Source organism: Diuraphis noxia, unplaced genomic scaffold, assembly GCF_037042655.1.
Source record: "Diuraphis noxia isolate RWA-SAM2 unplaced genomic scaffold, SU_Dnox_SAM2 contig0002, whole genome shotgun sequence".
Classification (NCBI taxonomy): Eukaryota; Metazoa; Arthropoda; class Insecta; order Hemiptera; family Aphididae; genus Diuraphis; species Diuraphis noxia.
The window spans coordinates 39,113,051-39,139,469 of record NW_028301712.1 but is presented as its reverse complement, the minus strand read 5'-3'; the positions used below and the strand labels follow the sequence as shown (position 1 = coordinate 39,139,469).

At 28.6% G+C, this 26,419-nt stretch overlaps 3 protein-coding genes across 7 annotated transcripts in view; all 3 read right to left on the bottom strand.

Annotated features, from left to right (window-relative positions):
• zormin (spectrin and immunoglobulin domain-containing protein zormin) overlaps positions 1-1,817 on the bottom strand; it is a 57,576-nt gene extending 55,759 nt beyond the window's left edge. For 2 of the 4 annotated variants that reach the window (XM_015517781.2, XM_015517784.2), the window contains exon 1: positions 1,592-1,815. The gene's annotated coding sequence lies outside the window, so the exon portion shown is untranslated. Of the gene's footprint in view, positions 1-1,591 lie in introns of all 4 variants that reach the window. The other 2 variants (XR_001506209.2, XM_089218447.1) reach the window with 2 other exon arrangements.
• Positions 1,818-4,398: 2,581 nt separating this feature from the next.
• On the bottom strand, positions 4,399-6,038 carry SerRS (Seryl-tRNA synthetase). Its single transcript, XM_015517788.2, has one exon. It carries the CDS (start codon positions 5,939-5,941, stop codon positions 4,457-4,459), a length of 1,485 nt encoding a protein of 494 aa, XP_015373274.1. The 5' UTR covers positions 5,942-6,038; the 3' UTR covers positions 4,399-4,456.
• A 1,301-nt stretch (positions 6,039-7,339) lies between these two features.
• LOC107168392 (SEC14 domain and spectrin repeat-containing protein 1-B) lies at positions 7,340-26,419 on the bottom strand. 2 transcript variants are annotated; one of them, XM_015517786.2, is made up of 15 exons: positions 26,126-26,419; positions 19,500-19,673; positions 14,936-15,131; positions 14,715-14,828; positions 13,239-13,592; positions 12,990-13,145; positions 12,675-12,866; positions 12,472-12,586; positions 12,145-12,386; positions 11,679-11,801; positions 11,410-11,601; positions 11,055-11,254; positions 10,777-10,939; positions 10,205-10,498; positions 7,340-8,004 (listed from the first exon to the last, which is right to left on the bottom strand). In XM_015517786.2, exons 2-15 carry the CDS (start codon positions 19,655-19,657, stop codon positions 7,750-7,752), a joined length of 2,754 nt encoding a protein of 917 aa, XP_015373272.1. In that variant the 5' UTR covers positions 19,658-19,673; positions 26,126-26,419; the 3' UTR covers positions 7,340-7,749. The 2 variants fall into 2 exon arrangements, with proteins under 2 accessions (XP_015373272.1, XP_015373271.1); XM_015517785.2 differs by having other exon boundaries at positions 26,130-26,419.

Below are 26,419 nucleotides of genomic sequence, written 5' to 3'. Positions count from 1 at the left end.
ATTGGCATTATTGTTATTAGTCATTAGTCATTACCGACCATATTATTGTTATAAGTTATATTAACCTAAATAATTTTTAATACATCATTTTAAAATTATACATTTCTTAAATAATCAAAAAATGTGTTAGTAACTTCGTAAATATTTAATAAAATAAAATAAAATGTCTTTTGTAATGCTGAAATGTTTTATATTATTCAATTCGAACTATACCTACACCGCTATGATATATATACGTAGTGCGCATCGTGTATTTATATCGTATAATGGTATGTACTAATAGAAACTCGAAAGACATATAATACCAAAACATAAAATTCAGTATCGATGTGTTTTTAGTATGCGACCTCAAGCTGATCAATAAAGGTATATCGTAGAAGGCATTCCTATATAAATATCAGCCAACTGAGTCATTTATGACGTAATGTTAGTATGGTAATGAGCTACAGACATCAAGAGTGATCAGAGTATTATAGAAGTAGACTTTTATAAATTATAATACTATAATTTATCACTTTTTCTTTTCTAACCTTTGAAAATATTGTAAAATATTTATAGTCAGATAGGTAGGTATACTATAGGTATGCCACTACTGTGTGGGAAGTTGGTACCTAATATGTATAATTTATATATTATAACCTTGTATTGTAAGTTGTAACTGTTATGTATGTACTTTATCTGAACATAAACATAATATAATACGAAATGTGATTAAAAAAAACACAATTTTCTTACTCCAATTCAAGTATTTATTTAATAGTATTAGTGAAAGTATTTTATTTAATTATCTAATGAAAAAATTAAATCTCTTCAGTGTTTTAAAATCGCTTTTAATTCTCTCACGTTTATTATATTATAATACTTATTGATTATTTTAAGGAAATAGCTGCGGTTCCTATAACTTCTGCTAATATTCTATTTCATTAATGAGGCATGTGATCAATTGACTAAGTATGCTTCAATAGTATACGAGATCATTTACTTGATTTAAAATTATCTACCTATCTGCTTACAAACCTAATTAACTAAAATACTTATCTCGAAAGTTGGAAAATGGTTTCTTAAATAATAATAATAATAATCTTTACGTACGGAAGTACATGATAAATAATATTTAATGTGTAAAATACGATGTAAATGTGTAAATTATTGAAATATAATTCCAATCCCCTCCTCCGCTCCCTGTGTCTACAAAAAATTATGGTACAAGTTAATTAAAATTTTTTTTCTATGATACCTAATTGGTAACATGCGTGCAACGTGCATACCTACGCTGTTAGAAGATTAAATAAATTCAATAAATTCTGATATTATGGTACAATACAATAATATTGTATCATACAGCTAGGCTTTTTACAGCGCACTATTGCCGATTGTCGACACTAGAAATTTATTTAAATCGATATTTGCATTACACGCTCGGAAACACGTCGGTGATAATATTATAATTTAACATCCATTCATAAACATATAGCTGGATACAGTAAAACGCGACTTTTATTATTATATTCGATAATCCCGGATGGATACTTCAGTGTTTCATCTATATTAAATAATGTTGTTAATGTTACTGTCACAAAAACGTACCTACCTATTATTTGGACACAACAGACCGTTGAAATAACAGCATACCCGAGTTTATTCCGTTTATGACGAAACGAACATTCTATACAAATTCAAAGTAAACCTGTGCACGACAAAAAATATGTATCATAATAGAGGTACTTTGTGCATGTAACATACAATATTATGCAGTAAGTAAAAACGGGCGACCGTGATACGACTGTATAGCAACGTTTAAACGACCACGATACACATTATACTGATGGTCGGCATAGCAGAGAAACACCTCTATGAAACTTTTTTTTTTATTCTCTGAAATATTGTCATTTTATAAAAATATATACACTCTATAAACGAGAGTCGCCCATCGCCCGGCGACACAGTGCCAAAATTATTTATTTTAAACTCTTCCCACCTAAATGGCTTACATATCATAATAAATATCTCCGTCACAAACATTGTTATACAATCGCGTTGCAAATTTTAAGATAGGTATAATGTGCACAAATATAAAAAAAAAAATAATATTATTATAGGTCAATCACTCAGTATTCGCTTCAATATTAAATCTATGATATAAACGAGTAATAATACAAAATTGGATCGGCTAAAATGGCTGTATGCACATTTTCTACGTTGTACGTTTTCTAATATTTGTTTTTTTTTTTATTAGATGTGGACAAGACAATATATGGGTTTGATATCCTTTTGATATAGGTACATTATTAAATAATATATTAAATTTAACTATACCTAGATTATAGTCTATGATATGTATTAATAATAATAACCATTATCAAGAAAAAAAGCTCCATAAATAATAACATTTAACACATACAAGCATGAAACATATGATTTTAAAAATATAGCTATGGTATATATTTTGTATAACAGATTTACGTTATGTTAACCGTACGTTACACTGACATTTCTTGTCTCCACCTTACAAGTGCGTCACATAGGTAGGTATACCAAATTTTACGATCAGCAGATCATGTTTAGACATTTAGTTCGATGTTCGATTAGTTTAAAAATTAGAATGAATTCGCCTCTTATTAATTTTAAAACTAAAATTATTATCTCAGCAATATCATATTCTTTTTATCATATTTTAATTTTAAAACGAGTTATAAGAATTTTAAAATTGTAAATTGTTTGTATAAGTACCTTAAAAAACTCACAACTCACTTTAAAATTAAAAATATAATACAAAGTCTATGACAATTTTAGCTTTAATTTATGAGAGATTAATTTACTATGATTCATAAAATTACGAAGCTAAACGTGATCTGCTTACTGCTGACAGTAAAATTTGGTATGTTACGCATTTGTAAGACGGAGACAACAAATGTTGGTATAACGTCCTCTTAAGATGATATAGGTATAATGCAAGTGTTACGGTACCTAGTTCAATAGAAAACAAAATTTGAAAAAAATCAGTGTCTCAAATGTTGATAATTGATCTAATTTGTGAACTAAATATATTATGTACATGTCCGCATGCGATTAGTCTACCTATTATAGTATTATTCTACCAGCCGGGCAGTTAGCAGTCACCGCCAACATTAAAATGACACAATTTTTTAATTGCATAACACATGGACTTAGGAAAAACATATTGATTCTATAACTGAAAGATTTTGTATTTGGTTCTAATACTCGTACGTACCTAGGGACTAGGTAGTTATGATTGTCAAATTTTGTACTACACAAATGTATAATACCTAGATTATATGTTAGATGTCAACTCTCAAAAAAAAATCTATTGATTTAGGAAGATAATTTATTTTGGGCGAGTTCATTTTAAAATTAGTGTTTTCTAAAATATGATAAGTTTTATACATAGTACATACTTAGAAGTAAAAAATAATAATATATATGTAAGTTATTATAACATTTTCCTGCCGTGCCGCCATCTTCCATCCAGGCATGACAGAAACCTACGGATACCCACTAGAAATTCTGCTGTACAAATACACAAGTGTCCCAAAAACCTACAGTCCCAGAATCTCAACAGTACCAATCAACTTACACCTAATGGGCTCAGTTGCTGAAGCTTAAATAATAACAACAACAAAAAAATAATAATATTTTACCTAACCTATAACACTTATACTACATAATATTTACTATTCATTACCTACCTAATATCTATTTGGCTATTTATACCTATAACTTTATAATGTTCTTTTCAATCTCCATATATCACTACAATCAATAGCTGATATAATCTATATATATATATTATATTATTTAGGAACTTTATATGGTAAGCACTAACCAATGAGTTGATTATTTTTGATCCGGCCACTTTAAAGTCATATAGTTATTTTAATATTAAAAATATTATATTATAAAATCACAGATAAAATAAATTATAAACTTGTCTTAAATATTAAAAATGTTATGAAATATTAGTTGTAAACAATAAATATAACCTATGAACCACTTATGACTAAAGTAAATTTTAATGATACAAAAAGGTTCATGATTAATTAATTTATACAACATTATTTTTTAAGTATTTATTTTTAATTGTCTGTAGTACAAGAAATATTATCTTAAAAATCTCATACTGATATAAGTAATTAAAATTGTTTTATTACTTTATTTGTGTAAGACCTTTTAATTAAATTCAACTCTTATTTAATTCTTAGACGTAGTAAAAAGCACAAATTATTTGATGGAACTGCATGCATGTAAAAAGTATAAAATAATATATTTTTAAACTTCACATAATGTTTTGCTTAGTACCACTGTACCAGTAATATACCTTATAATATAGGATAATTTATGATATAATAGCATTTTAACTTGTTACAAATTTAAGCAAAATTAAATATTAAAAATTTTTATTGATACATGGAAGGTTGAACAATTAATATATTTATTTTTATTTTTTATTTTTCATTCCCTCTTTTTGTTTTTTTTGCTTCTTCGTATCTTCTTCATCAATGGGTGCCGATTTCACAAATGGTATCTCATCTTGATATCTGGTTGGCAAGTATTTCTTCAATATTTCTGGCACTTTGATTCCCGTTTCGGTCTGATAAGTCTCCAAAATAGCACAGATCACTCTGGTTGTAGCACATGCAGTAGCATTTAACATATGCACATAATCAACTTTTTCATTCATTTTTTTTGTTTGACCATATCGTACTAGTAATCTTCTTGATTGATAATCTAAACAATTACTGCAAGAAACCAATTCACGGAATGCTCCAGATCCAGGGAACCACGCTTCCAAATCGAGTTTCTTGGCTGCAGCATGATTCAATGCACCAGATACAATGTTAACAACTCTGTAAGCAATGCCTAAATCATCATAAAACTGTCTAGAATTATTAATCATTTCATCAAATAAAATCCAAGATTGATTATCAAATGGGGACGTTAAGACAAACTGTTCAACTTTTTCAAATTGATGTACTCTGAATATTCCTCTTGTGTCCCTTCCATGAGATCCAACTTCTTGTCGGAAACATGTCGATACTCCAAGGTAACGAATAGGAAAACTAGCTTCAGGTAACCATTGGTCGCGATGAAGAGCTGCTATTGGTTGTTCAGAAGTTGCAATCAAATATTTTTCATCCAAATTATGGTCACCAACTTTTTCACTACCTTTGCCAATTACCTTGTATAGTTCTTCATCAAACTGAGCAAGTTGAGCGACTTCTTGCATAATTTCTTTTCGCATGAAAAACGGTGTATACAATGGTTTGTATCCTTTGTCATCCCATCGGCGCAAAGCTTCTTGGACAAGTGCAGATTGTAAAAACACAGCTGGACCTTTGAGATAATATCCTCGGGTGCCTGATACAGTGGCTCCTGCATCAGCATCTACACCGTCGATCATGTGAATTAGATCTATATGAGAGTACTTCTTCTTTACCGTACAATCACCAACAGTGGCGACAACAGCGTTTTCTTCTTCGTCGTTGCTTATCGGAACCGATTCGTGCAAGAAATTACTGATTTCTTTGAACGAATCGTTTCTCGTTTTCTCTATGTCAATTAGGTCCTTGTCGTTTTGGGTCAACGCATTGTCGATAAGTACGCGCACTTTTTTGATTTGTTCCACTGACAATGGTTTCAAAACGTCGACTGTGATGGTGTCCAAAACGAAATCGGACGCGACGTCGCCACCATCTTTGGGCTGCGGTTCCTTAGATTTGATCTTCTCACCGATTGTTTTGCTGCACAGGTTTTTCAACTTGTTTAGATTGTCCGCCTTGAAACGCAGCTGCCGCCATTTACCGTCGGCGTCGACAACTTTGTCCACCAAACTCGGATCTTTGAAACGTTTCTTTTGGTTTTCACGAATCTGGTCCGGGTTTCCACCCTTTTCAGTCCGGAACAAGTCCAAGTCGAGCACCATATTGTCAAGCGGTTGAAAGACGAACAGCAACGATTACCCGACGACGTGTCTTCGGACTTTCGAAAAATAATAATAATCAGTTAAGCAAGTCGCCAGTGTAATAACGATAATAACATAACCATCAAATTGAGGACGTGTTATCTTATCAATGAACTACTGTGTCGTTGATTGATAGTGCGGTGATACTTGCTCTATCTACTCCGCCGCACTGATAACTGTGAGTATCTACGATTGACCGCGGGAGACGACACCAGTCGTTTAAATTGCACGTAAATTAGGTACCCATATCGGTTTTTTCATTTACAAATTAGTTATAAAAAAAAAATAATTATTACTATGATTGTATTGTAAATGTTTCACCTTTACAAAGCAATAAATGCGATAAAATATTATGATCACTTTAACTACGACGAATTAAACACAAATCTCGAGTCATACAGATATATATCATATCGTATTTTTAACAGGCAACAAAGTACACGAGGATAAGCTAGTTTAACCATAACTACAACGGTTAATATAATTATTATAACTGACAAGTGACAACTGGCCTAAATGACCATCACGAATCACGATTAACCGAAATTAACATTTTCAAAGGTAAATAGCTATCTATCTAACTTTACTGTTTACCAACATAATATAGGTAATTAAGCACGTGTATATAGGACCAGCAAATTTGAATTAACTCAAAAGTAGCTTCTTTTTTTTTATTATTATTATAAAGTATTCCTAACATACAAGTTCATCAAACTTACTGATAGTATAATAGAAAATTTAACATTTAGAATTGGTAAACGTAAAAAAGTAGCTTTTAGATATAATATTTTATTGGGGACTTTTTTCATAAGAGAATTCTCAAAAATAAGTCTTTACCAGAATTTCCAAAGTATGTACAATATATACACATTCATATTAATATTTAAATGTGTTAGTAACAATGTGATACTTTTACTTAGACTTAACACTAGTTAGGTACACATGCCATTGACGCGTTTAACTCTGCGAAGACGAGCGATGTGAAATAGAATGCCAGTTACTACAGACAATAATTGTAATTCTTATTTTTAAATTCTATATAAAGTTACCCTTTGTGATCTTTTGGTTATAAAATAATATTATAATATTACCTTATTACCGATAAAAACATTCAAACTAATAACTTGTAAGGATTCACCGCTACACGACAGTGTTTATATTTAATGATTATGGTTCGTTATTAGTTTATTACCTTATTGGTAAATTATTTTATATTCCACTCAAAATTCTGAAATAACATTTTTGTTAAAAGACAACAAGTATAGGTACAATCGACGAAAAAGTATTTAAATGTACTTTCGTAATTTTCCATTGTTATTGTATCATACAATTTGTATGATAATAATAAACAATAGATAATTAATTCAACACGTTTTTGATTTATTTAAATAATAATAATGATAGTAAATATAAATGTTTACAAAAAATAAAACTATAATATATATTAATTATAAATTAAAATAAACAACAAACTACAGTTTTTGACTAATACAGTAGGTGTATTACCCAGTTTTACATATTACATATATATAGGTAGGTATTTATAATTGAAGTTTTTTGGTGATATAATAATTTAATATTTTAAATATAATAAATTAATAACAGAGAAAAAATATAAAATAATAATATTGCATCTTAAACATAATTAAAAATCAGACGCTTGTCTCGTGAACCAGTCTTGTTGGTGCATAAGTGCGTTATAAACATAAAATTAAAACATAAATAAAAATAATTAAACAGTTTTTAAACAGGTACCTATAATAGATACCCTAGAACACTCCGGCTAGTGCTTGTTTGGCTAAATTTTGTTTGTAAAATGTACAATCGTTGTTATTGGTTTCTTGTTCATATTCCGAACCTTGTAAAATAATAATTCCTTCGTCTATTGCGTCGCTGCTGACTTGTTCGTCCAGAATCGGTAGACTCTTCTCTATGGCGGCGACGTCTTCGGTATTCAATTGTAGATCACTGGTATTCGGTGATTCCGACTCGTTTTCTTCCAGTTCGGTTTTCACGTCGATATCCTGCAAATGTGAATCATTCTAATTACTACATTTGGCATTCGTACTAATTTTCGAACTTGTCAAAAAAGTTATTAAAAGATTAAATTTAAAAAAAAATATTAAACTGAAATTTAATAGGTAATTTCAATTATTTAGGAATAAATCATCGTTCAAACCACGGGCTTCGTGACAGACGACAGTGATTTGTTATAAAGTTAATTTATAATTATTTATTGTTTATGAGTTAATTGATTAAGCCTAGTATATTTTTTAATCATTATTTATTTCCACTTAAATGACCACCAAGTGGTTAGGTTACACAAAATCAGTTTTCGACCAAATCGATTTTTTTATATGGTTGTAATTCAAAAAATAATCACTTTAAATACTTGAAATTTTCACCAAATGTTTATGTTAGTGTTCTCTATATACAGTTTAATTTTCAAAAATTTTTGACATTTTTTGAGTTATTTATAGACCACTGAAATTTACACTTTTTTTGAGAATTTTTTTTTGAAGTGTCGGTAAAAAAATGTTGGACGACCAAAAAAACTTGAAAATTTAATACAAGGTTTCTTATGAGTTTTTCTTATTGTAGCTAAAAAAAATTAAAAATCGTAAGTCACAATTTTTTTTAATAAGCTTTTATAGTTCAAAATTTTACGAAATCTGTCGAAAACGCGAAAATTTGCAAGTAATTTTGAAGTTGAAAAATCATAAAATTTTTTGCGTTTATAACTAAGGATTAAAAATACAACACTAAGTTCTCCATAAGTTTTCCTTCAAGTAGCTATAGAGAAAACTCGAAGTATCATTATAGAAAAAATTTTAAGTGCGTTTGAATTTTAAATTTTTACGAAATAGCGTAACGATAACGATTTATCCTGAAACGATTTTAAATATTTGTTATTATTCATAAAGTATAAGTCCTAGATACTTGAAAATTTTACCAGTTATTAGGATTGGTGTTTTCTTTACATGATTAAATTTTCAAAATATTTTGACTTTTTTTGAGATATTTATAGACGACTGAAATTTTCAATTTGTCTGAAAATTTTTTTTTTAAGTGTTGATAAAATTTTTTTGGCCCTATCAAAATACTTGAAAATTTAATACAAAGTTCCTCATAAGTTATTCTTAAAGTGATTAAAAAATTATAAGAATACATAGGCACAATTTTTTTTATAAGCGTTTATAGTTCAAATTTTTACGAAATCTGTCGAAAATGTGAAAATTTGCAAGTAATTTTGAAGCTGAAAAATCATAAAATTTTTTGTGTTTATAACTAAAGATTAAGAATACATCACTAAGTTTTCCATAAGTTTTACTTCAAGTAGCTATAGAGAAAACTCGAAGCGTCATTATAGGAAAAATTTTAATTGCGTTTGAATTTTAAATTTTTACGAAATAGCGTAACGATAACGATTTATCCTGAAACGATTTTAAATATTTGTTATTATTCAAAAAGTATGAGTCCTAGATACTTGAAAATTTTACCAGTTATTAAGATTGGCATTTTCTTTACATGATTCTTACCGGTTCTTTTGGTTATAGCAGTAATAAATAAAAATAAGTATTAACTTAGAGGACTATATATGCGTATATGCCACCAGTCCCTAAAGTATTCAAATTTTCGTACTACACACATAGTTCCAAATCAGTCAAATCTAAATTATACATAGTACGTATCAAAATAATAATATGTATTTACAAAAAAATTTTTTTATATAAAACTCATTTTAAGGCTTCTAACACATTTTTACAATAGCAGGTGAAAAATAAAAGAAATATATTGGCACAATTTTTTTTTACAAGCGTTCAAAGTTTGAATTTTGACAACATAAGTAAAAATCACGAAAATTCACAAATTATTTTAAACTAGAAATTCATAAAAAATTTTCTTTTTAAATCTAAGATTTGAAAATTTTTAATAATCTATAATATATCCTAGACAGATAAACTGTCTTCGTTCAGAATCGTTTTTCGTATACAATGATATAATAATATCATTGGATTCAAATTTAATTCCATCCATTACAGTAACCCACTTTTAACCTAGCTACTATACAGCAGAGCGACATCCACGACTTACCCGCTTTTTTTAGAATAGAATTCCGCTTCAGATTAGGAAATAAAAAATATAAATCGTATAGGTTAAACTATTATTTGAAAAATACCTATAATGATGAAACAAACATTTTTAAAAATTAAAATTTTATACCTGTTGAGATTCATCCGTTAGCTGCATACACTTGGAACTGTCCATCGTCGTTTCGGCGTCAATGATGGTGTCGAGTTCCCACCACGGTGAATTGGAAGTCGCTTCGCCTTCGGACGGCGTGTGGTACGACGAAGATGACCTGGAAGGCGGCGTACCGGTACAGTCTGAAGCCGTCACAAAGTCTTCGGCGTCTGACCGGCTACTCCCGCAGAGGATGTTCTCTTCCATTTTCGTCGTCGCCGTCACGCAGTCCTTATTTTTGTCAGGCGATTTGTTCAGATTCACATACCACTCCTATGGCACCAACAGATTCGCGTGTTAATTAATATTTATTATCATCATGCATTATTAACAATCGTTCATAAGTTATTAATCAACGAAGAATTTAAAACTATACATTTCAACGATTCCTAATGAATAAACTAATGTATAAAAACGTTGACGTGAGGACTGGGGTTTATCTCTATATCTCACTTTTTTATGCATTCATGATGCCAATATGGAAAGGTATCATATAGGATAGTCGTATCTCGTATATTATTGGATTAAGTCATAAATATTTATAAACTCGCCTGTGTAACGTTACCGCTAGAATCATCTAGCACGTGTGTAATCGTACTCTGGGCCAATCCGGATAGGGTAAAGTCTAATTGTTCGGCAAGTTCGGTGACCACGGACAGTTTCTGACAAACCGAATCCACCGCACTCTCGTTGAGGTACCGTACGTCTTCGTTCCTGAAAACCGCACATACATACATAACATCGGATATTTTTTTATAAATATAAACATTATATTATACACAGCATCTGTGTTGCTTTTTCTAATCTTTTATTAATTTTTTTTTGTTACTTTTGTTGAACGCAAAGAGGCTCGCGAAGTCTAGTTTTGAGCATGCGCCCGAGACGAACGGTCCGGCCGACTTCCAACAGGATTTTCTCCCTCGACACCAAACACTTGCGCAATCGACCTTTATGTTTACTGGTATTGTTGTTGTTCTCGTCCTGAATGGTTTGCACGGTTTCCATTAGCTCTCTGAGCTGTCCGCAGTACTAAATAAATATGTAATAATAATTACAAATCACAATAACTATTCAATTAATACCACAACGATATGTATAGCCATCCCAAACCATATGTAGACATGACAATATTTTATAAGTATTAACATCTATCCCATATATTTTAGATTTTTAGATTTTTTTACCTTATCGACGTTTCTGTGGTAAACGGTAGACACTCGTAACCGCGTCAATTGCTCTTGGCTAATATCGTCGAGTTGTTTCCAAGACTGCCATAAACTGTTGGCGAGTGTAGAATTTCTCGTTTCGGTCAATTTACAGGATTGTCGTAGGGACAGAGCAGCGTTAAGCAACTGGCAACCGTAATCATAAGTACCCTAAAATAATAAAACCGATAAATTATCAGTCAAGTGAGATGCGAACAATAGGTAGTTTTATGTCAATAATGCATTACTTTTGCTGTTTCTTGGAACGCTTGGTGTTCTTCTTTTTGAGCTTGAATTTCTTCCGCGTTAGATCCTACGTGATAGTGAGATTTGAGTAGAACATGATACAAGTCTTCTAACCATTGGATTGCCTACAAATTATCGAATCGAACAATGTGGTAATACTATGATTATAATTACTACAAAGTATAAAAAATATATTAATTTGCTTTAATTAATATAACGATGAAAAAACAACAACTATAAGTCGTGCTAAATCTAAATATTCCGTTTAATGCTGCATAGTGCACACGCAGTGCTCACAGATTGTTGAATACAGTTATATTTTACGTTTGTTACTTTCCATAAAAATTAATTTACAATAAATTAATGAAAGTTGTGTCTGATATAGTGATATGTATATATACATAAAATATAATTTAACACACCATAAATGTTATAGGTTACACAATACACATATATCATAGAACTCACTTGTGAAGCGTCTGTTTCGTAGTTTAGTACATACGAAACCTGTTGCAACGTCAATCGCTGCAGTTCCACGCTATCGCAAAACAATTGACACCGAGCCTTAGTCATTTCCAATATTTCAGATACGTTTACGATGTCCGCTTCGTAATCGACGTTTAATGCGACTCCCATGGCGTTTTTAACGGGCATCGATAGCATGTCAGATAATTTTTCGCCTTCTTTTACTAAATCTCTTTCGATTTGTTCTAAACAATGCATAATAATATAACACATGAGAAAATAAATTCAAAAATAATAATTCTATGTCAAAACTTTATGATATTTAATTACCAATATTCTCTTGTTGTTGCTTCAACTGTAACAGAGTATTATCAGCTGACTCTAAGGCTTCAATGTCGGTACCCATAACCAAAGTTTCGTAAACATCACTTGTAGTTTGAAAATACTAAACAAGTTTGCGTCCAATTATTTAGTATGACAAACAAATTTAAAAATAAATAAAAACATTGTACATAATACATAACACACATTACCTCTGCGACCAATCGGAAAAATCGAGCTGACGTTATAAGTAAATTTCTCCTTCTTTCTAACCGTGTAGCAAAACTTCGGCACACGAAATCCATGAAGTCCCGTTGAGCTAATAGGTCCTTGTAGCAATGGGAATTAGAGTTGGGAAGGTTATTGATTTTGTGAAGTAGTTCAGCATAATGTCCATAGGTATCCTTTTAACAAACAATATACATTAATTACTCGCTATAACTACTAATTTAAAGCTAGAAAAGGTACTATGATCACTTCTACCATGAACTAAATTATATATATAATAATATATGTTATATAATTACTCGGCATTGAAGTTCGAATGCTTCATGATTTCTCTTGTACTCTTCCGCCGAGACAATATCGTAGCCTACTTGTTGTTTTCCATTCAACATCTCTTCGCCCGGCCCGAGAATCCAATTGACGACGTGTTTTATGCCTTGTTCCAAATATCGCATTTCCTATAATATAACGAAGATATACACAAAATATCAAATAGGCGTCTAATGAATAGTCAACGGATACACTAACACATATGATTAAAAAACAATTACCTTAATACTTTCGACTTTTTTCTGTACGCCGTTCCAGCAGTCGACGACCACCATCATTTTATCGTGGACGATCCTCATATACCGGTCAAGCGCTTCTTTGGTATCTAAAACATCCTGCGGAAACGGTTGCCCTTGATCCGCGTACATTTTTTCAATCCGCTGGCATATGGCCTGGCCGGATTGAGATACCTTTTTCACATGATCGATAACGATGTTAAACTTTTCACCAGACACAGTCAGCACGATGTCAGCTGTGCTGTGTTTTAGCAAATCCTGATTATTGGTCAAGTGCTGTCTTAATTTTTCCATATCAGACACGGCAATCTCCGAGCTTTTGATGAACTCTTCAACTCTCTTTATAAGACAACAGACAGGCCAAACGCGGTTAAATACAGTAAAGTATGTATTTAAAAAAATAAAAAAAAATATATATATACAGGGTGTCCCGTGAGGATTTACCCATTGCGATATCTCACGACATAACGGAGAAATCAAAATACTGGTTTTATTATAAGATTCATAGGGATAAGAACTACAATTATTTCATTTTTAATTTTAAATGTTTTTGTAAAAAATGTAAAAAATATATTTTTTTATTTAATTATTTCTTAAAATATTAAAGATAGCCATTTTGTAGAGTTTATTTTTCTGAAAATATTGACGTTTCAAAATTTTATTTTCATTAATTTCCTGATTTTTAATATTTTTTCTAGTTTTGAAGAAATAAAATATGATTATAGGTAATTCATAACTATTATAGGAACACGGAAGGTATTCGGTCGGCCGTATGGAAATGCGCGCGGCGCGGCGGGTCACATGTTTGATAACATTACGGTATTAAATAATTCACAATTTTTCTCGAAACTAAAAAAAATATTAAAAATCAGAAAATTAATGAAAATAAAATTTTGAAATGTCAATATTTTCAGAAAAATAAACTCTACAAAATGGCTCTTTAAGTTTTTTGGAAATAATTAATAAAAAAATATATTTTTTAACTTTTTTACCAAAACATTAAAATCAATTAAAATATAAAATAATTGCAATGGGTACCTAAATCTTCACGGGACACACTGTATACAAGAAGAAAATAAGAAGAAAACGCACTTAATGAGATCGAAGAGAGTTTCTTTAGAAAGTCATAGTTTTGGACATCAAGTTTTAGAATATCACTACAACTAATCATCTAATAGTTTAATTAGGTTATTATTATAATGTATATTTATCATTTTATATAGCAAAATTCTCAAAAAAATAACAAAAACTAAAAAAACTTAAAAGAAAAATAACACTAAAAATTGCAAACAATAAAGATTTTTTTATCAAAAATGTTGTTTTATGGTTTTTAAATTACAATTCTTGTATTTCAAAACACGTATTTTCTAAATTTTATTTTTTTAAAGCTGAACTTTCTAAAACATGTACCCAGACCGTGTTTATTACAGCCATATTTAAGCGTTTCTGGTATATACTTACCACACGATTGTGTATCCATTGCTCATGGTTATAAATCCAAGATCCTCCCAGATCTGCGGGTAATTGATCTTGCGACACGTACTTGTGGATTCTAGACAACGGCACAAAAATTGGCTACGGAAAAAGTCACGTGCTTAGTAATTAATAAAAGTCTACGATACAAACTATATATACATAACTATACTATAATTAGGTCTCTACAATAATATTATCTTACGTACCTCTCCTTCAGTCCTAGACTTTGTACAGTTGTCTACACGTTGTTTGTCCCAAAACACATCTAACCTCACAATCAACATCGCTCCGATATTCACATCCAAGATTTCAAACACTTTATGCATGACGCTCTTGGTTGTTTTCCATGTACTTCTCTGAGCATCGAGAACGACGCATAAACCTGTCTGTCTCGTTTCTGGACTGTAATTATAAATTATACATATTATGTAAAAAACAATAATAGTTTGGTTGTGAGTATCACTAGTGTCTAGTATCAATGAACTGGATTTCTACTTGAAAATCTAAATCTGGGTATAATAATATAGTATGTGAATACGTCAACATTTCGATTTTAGAAAAATTTTAAAATTTTTTTTCGTTAGTTTTTTTTTAGATAGTGCAATTTAATTTATATTTTTAAATTATACATAATATTTTATCGTAATGTTTTTGTAATAATTAATTGATTTTTTACTATTATAATATAAATTTAAAATGTTAGCTTTGTTTTCAACTTGGACACGTATAGTTTACTATAATACTAATACTTCAGCGTACCTATAATGCTCTAAATGCGTTATAACTTATATGAGCGCTAAGTCTTATTATACTAAAAAAAATAGACTATACGTCAGAATAACAAAAATTAGCAAATTTGTTTTTAGGTTCTTATATGTATTATGATCTATACTTCTTACGTGATATATTGATCTAAAGGAATAAAAATTAAAATCTCTATTTGAGAAAATTAATTATTATATATTTAAATAAAAACTTTGGTTCTTTAAAACGGTAGTATTTTAGATTTAGATTTTTTTTTAAAAGGTGCGTCGTTGATTTGAAAATTATAATTGCATCATAAAAGTATTATTCCATAGATAATAACTAAAATCAAAACATTATCAAAGCTATAATAAAAAACTATTATAATAATATCCATACATTTAAAATGTAAAAATGTAATACAATAAGAACTATGAAATATTTGTTGTTTTCTCGCCAGGTGGGCTACTGTAATTTTATTTTAGGTCAATACTCTTTAAATGACCTATAGATTTATTTATTTTTTCCATTCAGCAAGACAGGTTTTGAGCACATTTTAATCATTAAATTATTCAGAGTATCGTAGTATTAAAGATTGGAGCTGGAATATCGAGTGAAAATATTTATGATGCAGATACATATTATACTGTTATGTTATTCGTTACAAATGTTGTTGTATTTTTTTTTTTTTTTTTTTTGATTTGCGAAAACAAGGTTAAAAAATTAACAAAATGTACGTATTATTGATATACCATATACGTGTTATATATATTCCCCAATTATAAAAATACAATTCTGTACAAATGGCATACCTACATCACTTTTAGTCTAAATGCTTTGTTGTTGTATTATGTTTACTAAAACAGAATAACCGTTCTCCAAACTTCTCTTTTTTTAAGGCGAAAATTATGTTTTAAAGGAACAAACGGGTACTTAAATACACTCTACAGAGAAAAATGCGGCATTATCTACAAGGTTAAAAAAAATATACACCAACCTACGCAAAAAATGATTTTAGCTCAATTTAAAATTATAATTCTATGGAGAGTTGTATTCGTTATTTATATAGGAGCCTGGCCTAAAGTATATTATTAAACATAACAAAACGTTTAAGTGTCTTATCCATATAGTATCTATTTCAATCTTCTGTTAGATCAGCTGCCTTTTTCAGTAGGCACCTATACCGGCTACACCTATATTTTAATTTTAATAGTAGTAAATTATATAGAACTTATATTTTTTACTTTTCATATAAACTTTGTTTTTAATGTTTTGACTTGAATTTAAAAAAAAAAATCTTCTCCTATAGACATTTTCTAAAATAACTGTTATCTACAACATAATATTAGCGTTCTTAGTTTAATTCTGCGTTAGTATCAACACTAGGTACATGTTACGTATTTCATAATAAGCTGTTTTATCATAAACTAAATAATTGAATTGTTAAACGTTCTAATACGTTTAAACAATTGAAATGACTTTCAAACCTTATTGTTATTATATTATATACCATTATATAAAATATCTTTTATGATAGAGTCATTTAAAATAAGTGCATAACATATTATAATAATTTATAATAATTTATTATAGTACAACTAAAGTAGGCACCACTTGATAACCCATTTATTATTTGATTGATTATTGATTTACTCGTATGTTCAATCTCAGTTCAATGGTATATATATCGTTATTGTATTATATAGACTACAGTACCTGTTTATTATATTATTCTTATTTCTTACTAGGTATTATATTATATTTCCCTTTCAATAATTTTTAAATTATCGTATTTTCATGAATGAGTATGTGGATTTCAAATACTAATCAGATGATTAAAAAACTGGCCAAATTAAATTTATAAACGCGATATTTTTTTACGACTATTTTGTTTTAGTTTTGGTTAAGTTACCTCCATTTAACAATGATATCATAATACCATTGATAATATATAATATTATCTATAGGTGCTCAATAATAGTAATATGTATGAATATTCAGTGTGAAGTAGAAGTTTAAACACAATAGCATATTACTCGTATATCCAAAAATCACGAGTATGTTATGATTAGGTACCTATACCACTCATCAGTTCTTAAATTATTTTATGTATTCATAAAACATTAGTATGTATTCGTTAAATCGTAACATAGACAGTGATTATTACAATGTGCAGATTGCATAGGCCATATGCGATAATATATTATTCCCAAACACACTACGGAAGTATGTGACCTTTACCCGCAGTGTGGTGGATATTGTTCAAGTGTAACTGTCGCCATAAAACTGAGCAACTTTCTCTCAACAAAGAGGTTGTCGTTTGTAAATAAATTAAATTATTCAAAAATTAGCATTTGTATTGTATTAACATTAGAAATACACATAAGGTAAATATTTTGTATATTTTTAGTTTATAGTTTGTTTATTTATGAAATAAATGAAATAATCACGAAAACTTCAAAAATTCAAATAATAACAGTAGGTTCTTATAAACTACAGTATAAGTAAGTATTTACCTTATTCATACAGTAATTAAGTTTCCGTTTACTTATAATTATGAGCAAATGATTAAAATAGGTATAATACTAATAAGGTAAGGAGCAACACGTAAATCTGCAGGTTGATTTGTATTTACAACAGTATACCTACTCGTACCTACTGGCTACTATCCAACCTGCAACCAAGTAAAAACTCTTTACAGTAATAAACTATTGATCGTTATTCGTTAATCTAATTTATATATATTTTTTTTTTTAATTATCCCGCGGCAACTAAGGCCATTGGGAAGGGGGTAGTACTGTAGGTTCTTATGGAACTGTAGGTTGATTTTACACGTGGGTGAGAGTTTTGGCAGAATTTCTATTGGGGCACCCGTAGGTTTCTGCTATGCCCCGGAGTAGGGGATGGCGCTAATTTATATTATATACGAGTAATATGATACTTTATAATAGTTGAATGAGGTACTTTTTAAATTTGTTCAGTAGTTAAAATTAATTATTACTTTCATCATCAAGCCTTATGAAAAATTTTACGACATTAAGGGACGATCTGTGAAAAATGGTTGGCATTACTCATAAAAAATGTTTCCGAACTCCTCTAAGATTTAAAAATCGTTTTAAGATGCGTTGAAGATTAAACATAAATTTATAATTTTTAATTATAATAATATAACCTATTTAATTTATAAGAGGATTTGACAGGATTAAGAGGAAAAAAGCGAGAGGATTAACCAATACCTGCAGCTGTTTCTGCAACCTCAAATGTGCAGTAGGTACATCCTGTAATTCGTGTATGCTTTATTCGTATTTCGTATTATGTCTACGGACGGTGCATTATAGCAAGATATAAGGAAGAAGATTAACCTTTTTAAGGGCTCCGTAGGATATACCTTAAAATAGCGTGGCTTCTCGATAGAATAAATTGTAAAAAAAATAAAAAAAAACATTTTAAAATAAATGTTTGTTTATCATTTAAAACATTTCTATCTGTAAGAAATATAAATAAGCAATATTAATATAATTTTTTTAATCAGCTGCAGCGTACTACATGATAATGTTATATTACTCATAGATTATATGCAAGATATAGCTCCCCACAGTGACTTATTGGTTAGGTTAGGTTATTAGCCTGTTTATTGGTTAAAAAAGAAAACGAAAAAATATACGATTGATAAACCTGCGACTGCATGTGCTCTCCATGAGGTATCCGTAAACTGTGATACCTAGCCGGTGTAAATTACTGGCAGTTAAAAGGAATTTTATAAATTTATCGTATAAACTAAAGTTTATAATAATTAATTTCCGTGAATTACACAGCAGATTAATAAGTGATTATAATTGAGTAAATTGAGTAAAGTACAGAAAGAATTTTTTTAATAAAAAAAACTGGATGAGTGGAAACATTTTTTTACTGCCATAGATTTAGTAAAACGTACTTTCTCGCGTACTTTGGTCTATCTTTGAATACTCAAAATTGAAAGCAAATATATCATAAATGTGTAGGTAAAAATATTGTGCGTGTAGGTACCTGTATAGAGACGAATAGTATCTTAGTGCAGTGTCCAAATGGTTGTTGATCCATGGTTGCACGACGACCACAACCAACGGCCGTCCGTCCAGGTCTCGGCCTCCAGGTAAGGTGGCGACGCGTTCTTGAAGAACGGGTATGATGTCGGCTGCCTCCATGACTCCGCCGCCGTGACTTAAAAAATAAAGAACAAATTGTGTAAAGATAAAAGTATAAAAAAGAAATTCGATTTGCAGTCCCGGGGAATCCGGAGATGGAAACTGGTTTGTTGCCTTGTTGGACCTATATTATACGTACATCACAGACAATACTGCAACGTCTGCAATATTATTGAAGAAAGGTATATTTTAATATTAAAGTTACCTATTTACTGATAACCCCATAGGGACACGTACAGCGATAATTATTATATTATTATTATTGCGTGCACGACCTGATTTACCTAGTAATTGTTCGGCTGCAGGGTATATAATGCATCTCTTTCCTACACGTCTTAGATCATAATATATTATAAGTATGTGCCTATACAGAAAAATTATCATTTTTCTTTTGCTTATACATACATGCAGCAGGGTGTAACATTAAGAACCAACAAATGTGATTAACTAACTGTGTAATAACTAATAACTAATAAGTAATGACTAGTGTTCTATCAATATTTTGTTTTGTTTTTTCTTATATAATATAATGTATTATAATTATCTAAATTTTTTTTTAAATATTTAAATTATTATGTCTGTCAGTTTTTTCCGTTATATCCAACAGTGTATGTATATATTATATGTTAGGTTTTAACAAATTATTACGACCAATGTAAAGTCGATTAGAAGTTAGACTCTTTATATTATTAAGTTTATTCCATTAAGTGATATGGCCAGTAAATAAGTATATATTAGTAGGTAACTCATTTATTTTGTTTAAATTTATCATTATTATTTTGTGATTAAACATTTAATAATTTATTTAATTGAAATCACTGATTTGTTTATTGCGATTATGTTTGAATTTTGAGCCAAATTATTATAAATAACATATAGACAATATTTTATCAACATAATTTAGCACGCTGTACGTCTGAACACCTATAAAAATTAAAAATCACATTTATATTTACTTGAAATTGTCGATTATCCTTATTATGATATAGTAACATACTGATGTACATTTAAAAACTTAATAATAATAAGCATATTGAGCCTAAATAAAATATATATAATGTAAGTATGTGTAATTGTTTATAATTATTATAATACAATAACATACCGTGTTTGTTGTATTCGTATGTTATAAAATGATATACATATCCATATATATATATAATTTTTTTTATTAATTGTTTAAAAATAATAATACTAACCAACACGAAATACGTTATTTGCATTTTAATAAACACAGTATAATTAAAACAATTCTATTCTAACAAAATATTATCATTTAATGTTTTATGTAAGTATCTTAAGTTTCACTATTTTTACTTTTTATTTTCAAGGACTAAATATTTATATCTACATATTGTAATTTAATAAGGATTCAATAAATAATAATATTTAATATAGAATATTATCACTTTGCCAAGAAATAACCACCCTTTCCCTTGAATGTCCTTGAGCTGTTTACTTTGAATGTAACATGGTAATTAATAATTATTTAATACTTAAACTATTATTTAATAAAAGTGATTTTAACTGTAAAGCAATAAACTACTCTTATAAGAGCCTGCTTTAAAAAATGTATTTTAAAAATAGTACCCTATAATTTATTATAGAGCTATATAACTCCATAACATTATCATGATTTTTAGTGAAATGGATTAATATTTTCACAATTATTCTAAATTTATTATGTAAACTGTTCACTAAAAACCAAACTTTATTGATTTTATCATTTTATAGTTGAGATCCGAGAATATATTTCAGATAAAATAGTTTGAATAAGTACTTCCTTTCTCATTATTACTAAGTATGTTTTATACATATTAAGAAAGTAGTATACCTATATAAGTTATACGAAGTGATCCATTTAAAGTTATACCATTTATTAAACCACATACTGTTGATTCTTTTATAGTTTTGTTATATTATAATATTATACTGCAACGCTTTTCGATTTCTTCAGTTTCTGAAGTATCTATGTAACTAGTCAAGCACCATCCATGATAGCCTTATATCCACAATATTTGACTTTATTGACAAATGACAATGTTAAAACCATTTTTTTTTCGTCCTTAATATGCGTTTATGATATAACGATCGTTTATATTCAGTAAATGAGAACAATATATATGATGTTTTGTAGCTATACAATTATCAGGTGGAATTTGAACTCAAACTATAATAGTCATTATTTAAAAATAGAATTAACTACCAATATATTTATTAGTATATTACTCATAGTGCTTTTTTTATGTTGTACTTAATATCTAAGTGGCACTTATTTCGTATTTATATCCAATAATAACAGACATTCTTTTAATCACATTTTCCAATGCTTTCGAGTAAGACACAAAGATTGCATTCAACTATTTACTGTTTTCAAAAACATGATCAATAAGTATAATATTTTAGTAAAATATGTTGAATTATTAAAATATAACAGGAAGTATTTGTATATTTTGAAATCTGCATACATTTAAATTTCTTTTAAGAATTTTTGCCTTTTTGATATAGTATATAAAATATAATTCTGCAATAATATAACTATATTTTATTACGTTTATTATCCGTAAATACTTTATGCAGTTCTTTACTTTTTATTAACTATACTGAAACATTGACAAAGAATGTAAAATCAGTTTGACTATTTATTTATATATTTTCCTGAAATATTTTGAATTCATTTACTACTGATTTAATATTAAAATGTTGAGTTATTTAAAAAAATCAACTTCATTTTTCAAACATTAAAAATAATATCAAATTATTTTTAGAACCTTATTTGTTTTGAAATTTGAAGAATATAATATAGTAATATAGTAATATCGAATTTGTTATAAAATAGAATATTGTTAAATATTTAATACATTTGCCTATTTCATATATCTAACCTAACCTTTATTTTATGGTCCCCTACCTATATTATTGTTCATTGGTCTGTAAACATATAAGTTATAATAAGAAATCCATTGTTGAAGACTTATTATGATTAAATTCTTCATTACATAACAATAGAATCTTCAAAGACAATAATAGAATCAATCCACCATATCATATTTAAAAATATTATTTTTCAAAAATTTTAAATAATTAATTATTATTATATGTTTTAGTCTTTAATTTTATAGTTAAAGTAAAAGTGACGTAGATGATCTATTCGAAAATGTATAGTATGTTCGTTTAATTTTAGAAAACAAAAGTAAAACTTTTAATATTTTTTCAATCTGTAGTTAGGTAGCTTAAGTTAAATATGAGATGTACTTCCAACCTTTAGCAACTCTTGTAAGTTGTAGAAGCCTTATTAAACATAATTGTTTGTATACGTCATACGTGACTGTCTTATGCCTTTCTCTTGGCTCTGACTTTAATATACTATCAAGTCTCATAATATTATACAGCTATATTATACAAACTTAATTTACTCTCTTTTTTATTTATTAATATAATTAAAATTGAATTAGTTTTTTATTAATACGTACCTATGTCCTTTATGTACCTATATCTGGTTTGTATAAACTTTAAAAATGTATTACCTATAAGAGTTTTGATAAAAATACACTAAAATAACTTGTATTGTCTTTTCACTGAAATGATTAATTGTATAAAATATAATTTATAAAGAACCTTAGATTGAAGCACTATCTAAGTATTATTACTTAGCAATATCTAATTAAGTTAGAGTTACACTAGTTACAGGTTACTTAATTATATTAAATGTTGTAAATAACTGAAATAAAATTTAAAAAATGTAAAAGTACCGATAATCAACGCTACACAATTATTTCCTTAATGTTGATTTCAAGGAATTCATAATGTATATGCATTCTAAATGGAAATAACTACTAATTATAAAACATGGGTTGGTATAAACGCTATAATAAAGTTAAAGATTTTGACAATACCTATACCTAGCTAGTACTTGTTACATTTACAATAATTGCAATGAATAAATAACATTTTTAAATTTACTACATTTTTATAGTATGCTCTTTAATGTACAGATTGTTTTACCAAAAATATACTTTTGTTTTTGATTACAAAAGTAATAGCAATAATATTATGTCAGCTTAATAGCTTATTTTAACTTTTTAAATTTCAATAGATATACCTAGTAAAATTAAAATCTAATGAAGTCAGTTCATAATTGTATATACATAAATAAAGCAAAGGGGTGGTGCATTATTATATTATTAATATAATATGTTTACATCTAGATTTTTTTTTTATATAGGTACGATTAATACACGAGTCATTAAATAGGAGAAAACTCGTTAACCTATATTTAGTGTGATCAAAACTAAAATAACGTTCAATTTAGCTTACATTTTAGAGCCGTATTTAAAATATCATATTACTCGGCGAAATCTCTCTCTACAAAAAAGGTGTATACTAGTATACTGATAATACAATATTAACGTTCTAGAAGAAAACATAAACTACTCGCGAAGTTGCATTTCACGTTGACTATTTTTATAATATTATATACCACTACGAGTTCGTAGTATTTGCTACGTTGTCATAAACCTGCACGAAAAAAAAACAATGTTTAGCCCATAAAAGAGCCAAAGTAATCAGTTTTTACAACCATCTATAAAAAACATTTTTTTTAACACGTACTAATCGGACACAGTTCGGCGGAGTTCGAATTTTATTTAAGACCAATAATAGTCCGCTTTTTTTTTAGTTGATTCTTATTTAGTATGTTATTACGTTTTTATTCCAGACGACAAGCCTCAAAGTTTATTTCAATGAACGTATGTATATTAATATAGGAATCTATTTTAGTTTGATAGGTTAAAAATGTTTCAAATGAAAATGCACAATAGAAAAAGGGTTAAATAAAATAATAATTAATATTTATATAATAGTATGACTATAATATTATGGAAACTATAAAGAAATGTGGGTGATGTGTGCTATTCATGCGCACGACTGGAACAATGATGGCATTATATTAAATGTGTAAACGTGATAATTTCTCAAACCGTGTTCCTTGGAGACACGACGAGAACCCGAAAAAAATAATAGCAATAAATTAATTGCAGGAAACAATTTACCGTGCAAGTAGTTAATTTGAACACGTGTCCCGTCTAGTTTGTCCGTTTTTTAACCGTCAAAACGCATTCACAGTGAATATATTGTGTAATATTATAGTGTATTTAGTCTCAACTGTTATTTTACATTATATATTATACGTTAAAGGTTAAATAATACCCATCGGACCTTGACACCTGCTGTTTGTTTCTATTAGAGACATTAATAAATGTATTAATGTCAATGTATTAATAATCGTAATTTTTTTTATTTAAAAACTAAAATAATAACTATTCTAGAAATATAAGTAATAATAAAAAAACAATTTCATTTTTAACTTAAAGTTTGTAAATTACAAGTTGAAATTAACAGACTTAAAAATAATACATTGTAATAAAATAATCTACTACACACACATTTTGTAGCTATATCTGCCATATACATTATGTATGTTAATATTTCGATTCGAAAATAAATAATTTTTAGTATTAAAATGTATGATATTTTGGTACAATCCTTTGCATTTAGCATAATTATAACTGTTTTGCACGCAAATACCTATAGATTTATAACTTGAATAGATTCTCGTGTCTCATCTATTTTTTTATTCGAAAGTTTCGTTTTTATGGATAGCCGGTCGGATTAATAAAAAAAATTATATAGGTATACTAGAACGATAATTATGTATGTACTTAATACTTATGAAGTGTGTTGTGTATGACGGTTGGGGTTAGCTATATAAAAATAAGACATGTAATGTAAACAAATAAAAATTATATACTTTTAAATGCTCCTTAGAAGAACTTCCATATTATAGTTCTACATTTCCAAAGCAATATGCACTATAATACACATAATTTGTTTCACATTTTACGAACATTATAAAAGACGTAAAATATTTCCAATATTTTTGATATTTGCAAATAAAGTTACATATTATATTTAACTATTATAACAGTAAATAGTTAATAGACTAATAAAAACGTAGTTATAGAATTTAAAAGGCGACTACTTTTGAGATGCACACCTATCCCACAGTATCAAATCAATACATATAATTTGTCATATATCAAGATTTTTTCGTTTAAAATGTAGTATTTTAGAATGAAAAATATGTTGGTTCTTATTCTGATTAATTTTATTGTGTTCGAAAATTTAAGATGTAATTTTCTTTTAAAATATCAAGTGTTAATTTAAATAATTAATATGTCTTTTTTTTTAAATTCTAAAAACCCACTTGCTTTCAATAAGTTCCTACAATTTTACAACGTTCAACATATTATATTAAGGAACTATATAGTATTATAACTAAAAGGACTCAAATGCTGAAACGACGGATTGAAGTTTTGGATAACGCATAGGTTTAAGAACGAAAACGATAAGACATTTAACTATTTAAGTTAAATAAACATTATACTTTAAATATTTTTCATAATGTACCTACCAGATCCTTGTGTCGTTCAAATCCAAATGGGTTTGGCGGCAATATGTAGTGTTGGCCCGGTAAGTATCTTCTTGATCTGCTTGCCGCCGAGCAGATCCACAGGGTTCACATTATGTCCGGAAAACGACGTCGTATAATTTTTAACGGAATAGATGAAACAAAAACCTTAAAAAACAACAACCGGCACGCGTCACCACACGACGCGACGACAACGACGACAAACTTTCAAACACCAAACTCGACGTAGCACTGCTCGGTGTATCGACTCTCGACGCTCAGTGCTCGTTGGC

Coding starts and splice junctions, on each gene's coding strand:
- SerRS (XM_015517788.2), bottom strand. CDS start 5,941: ATGGTGCTCGACTTGGACTTGTTCCGGACTGAAAAGGGTGGAAACCCG.
- LOC107168392 (XM_015517786.2), bottom strand. CDS start 19,657: ATGGAGGCAGCCGACATCATACCCGTTCTTCAAGAACGCGTCGCCACC. Junction 13,593..14,714: donor AATGGATACACAATCGTGTG/GTAAGTATATAC, acceptor TGTCTTATAAAG/AGAGTTGAAGAGTTCATCAA. Junction 13,146..13,238: donor AAAAAGTCGAAAGTATTAAG/GTAATTGTTTTT, acceptor GTTATATTATAG/GAAATGCGATATTTGGAACA.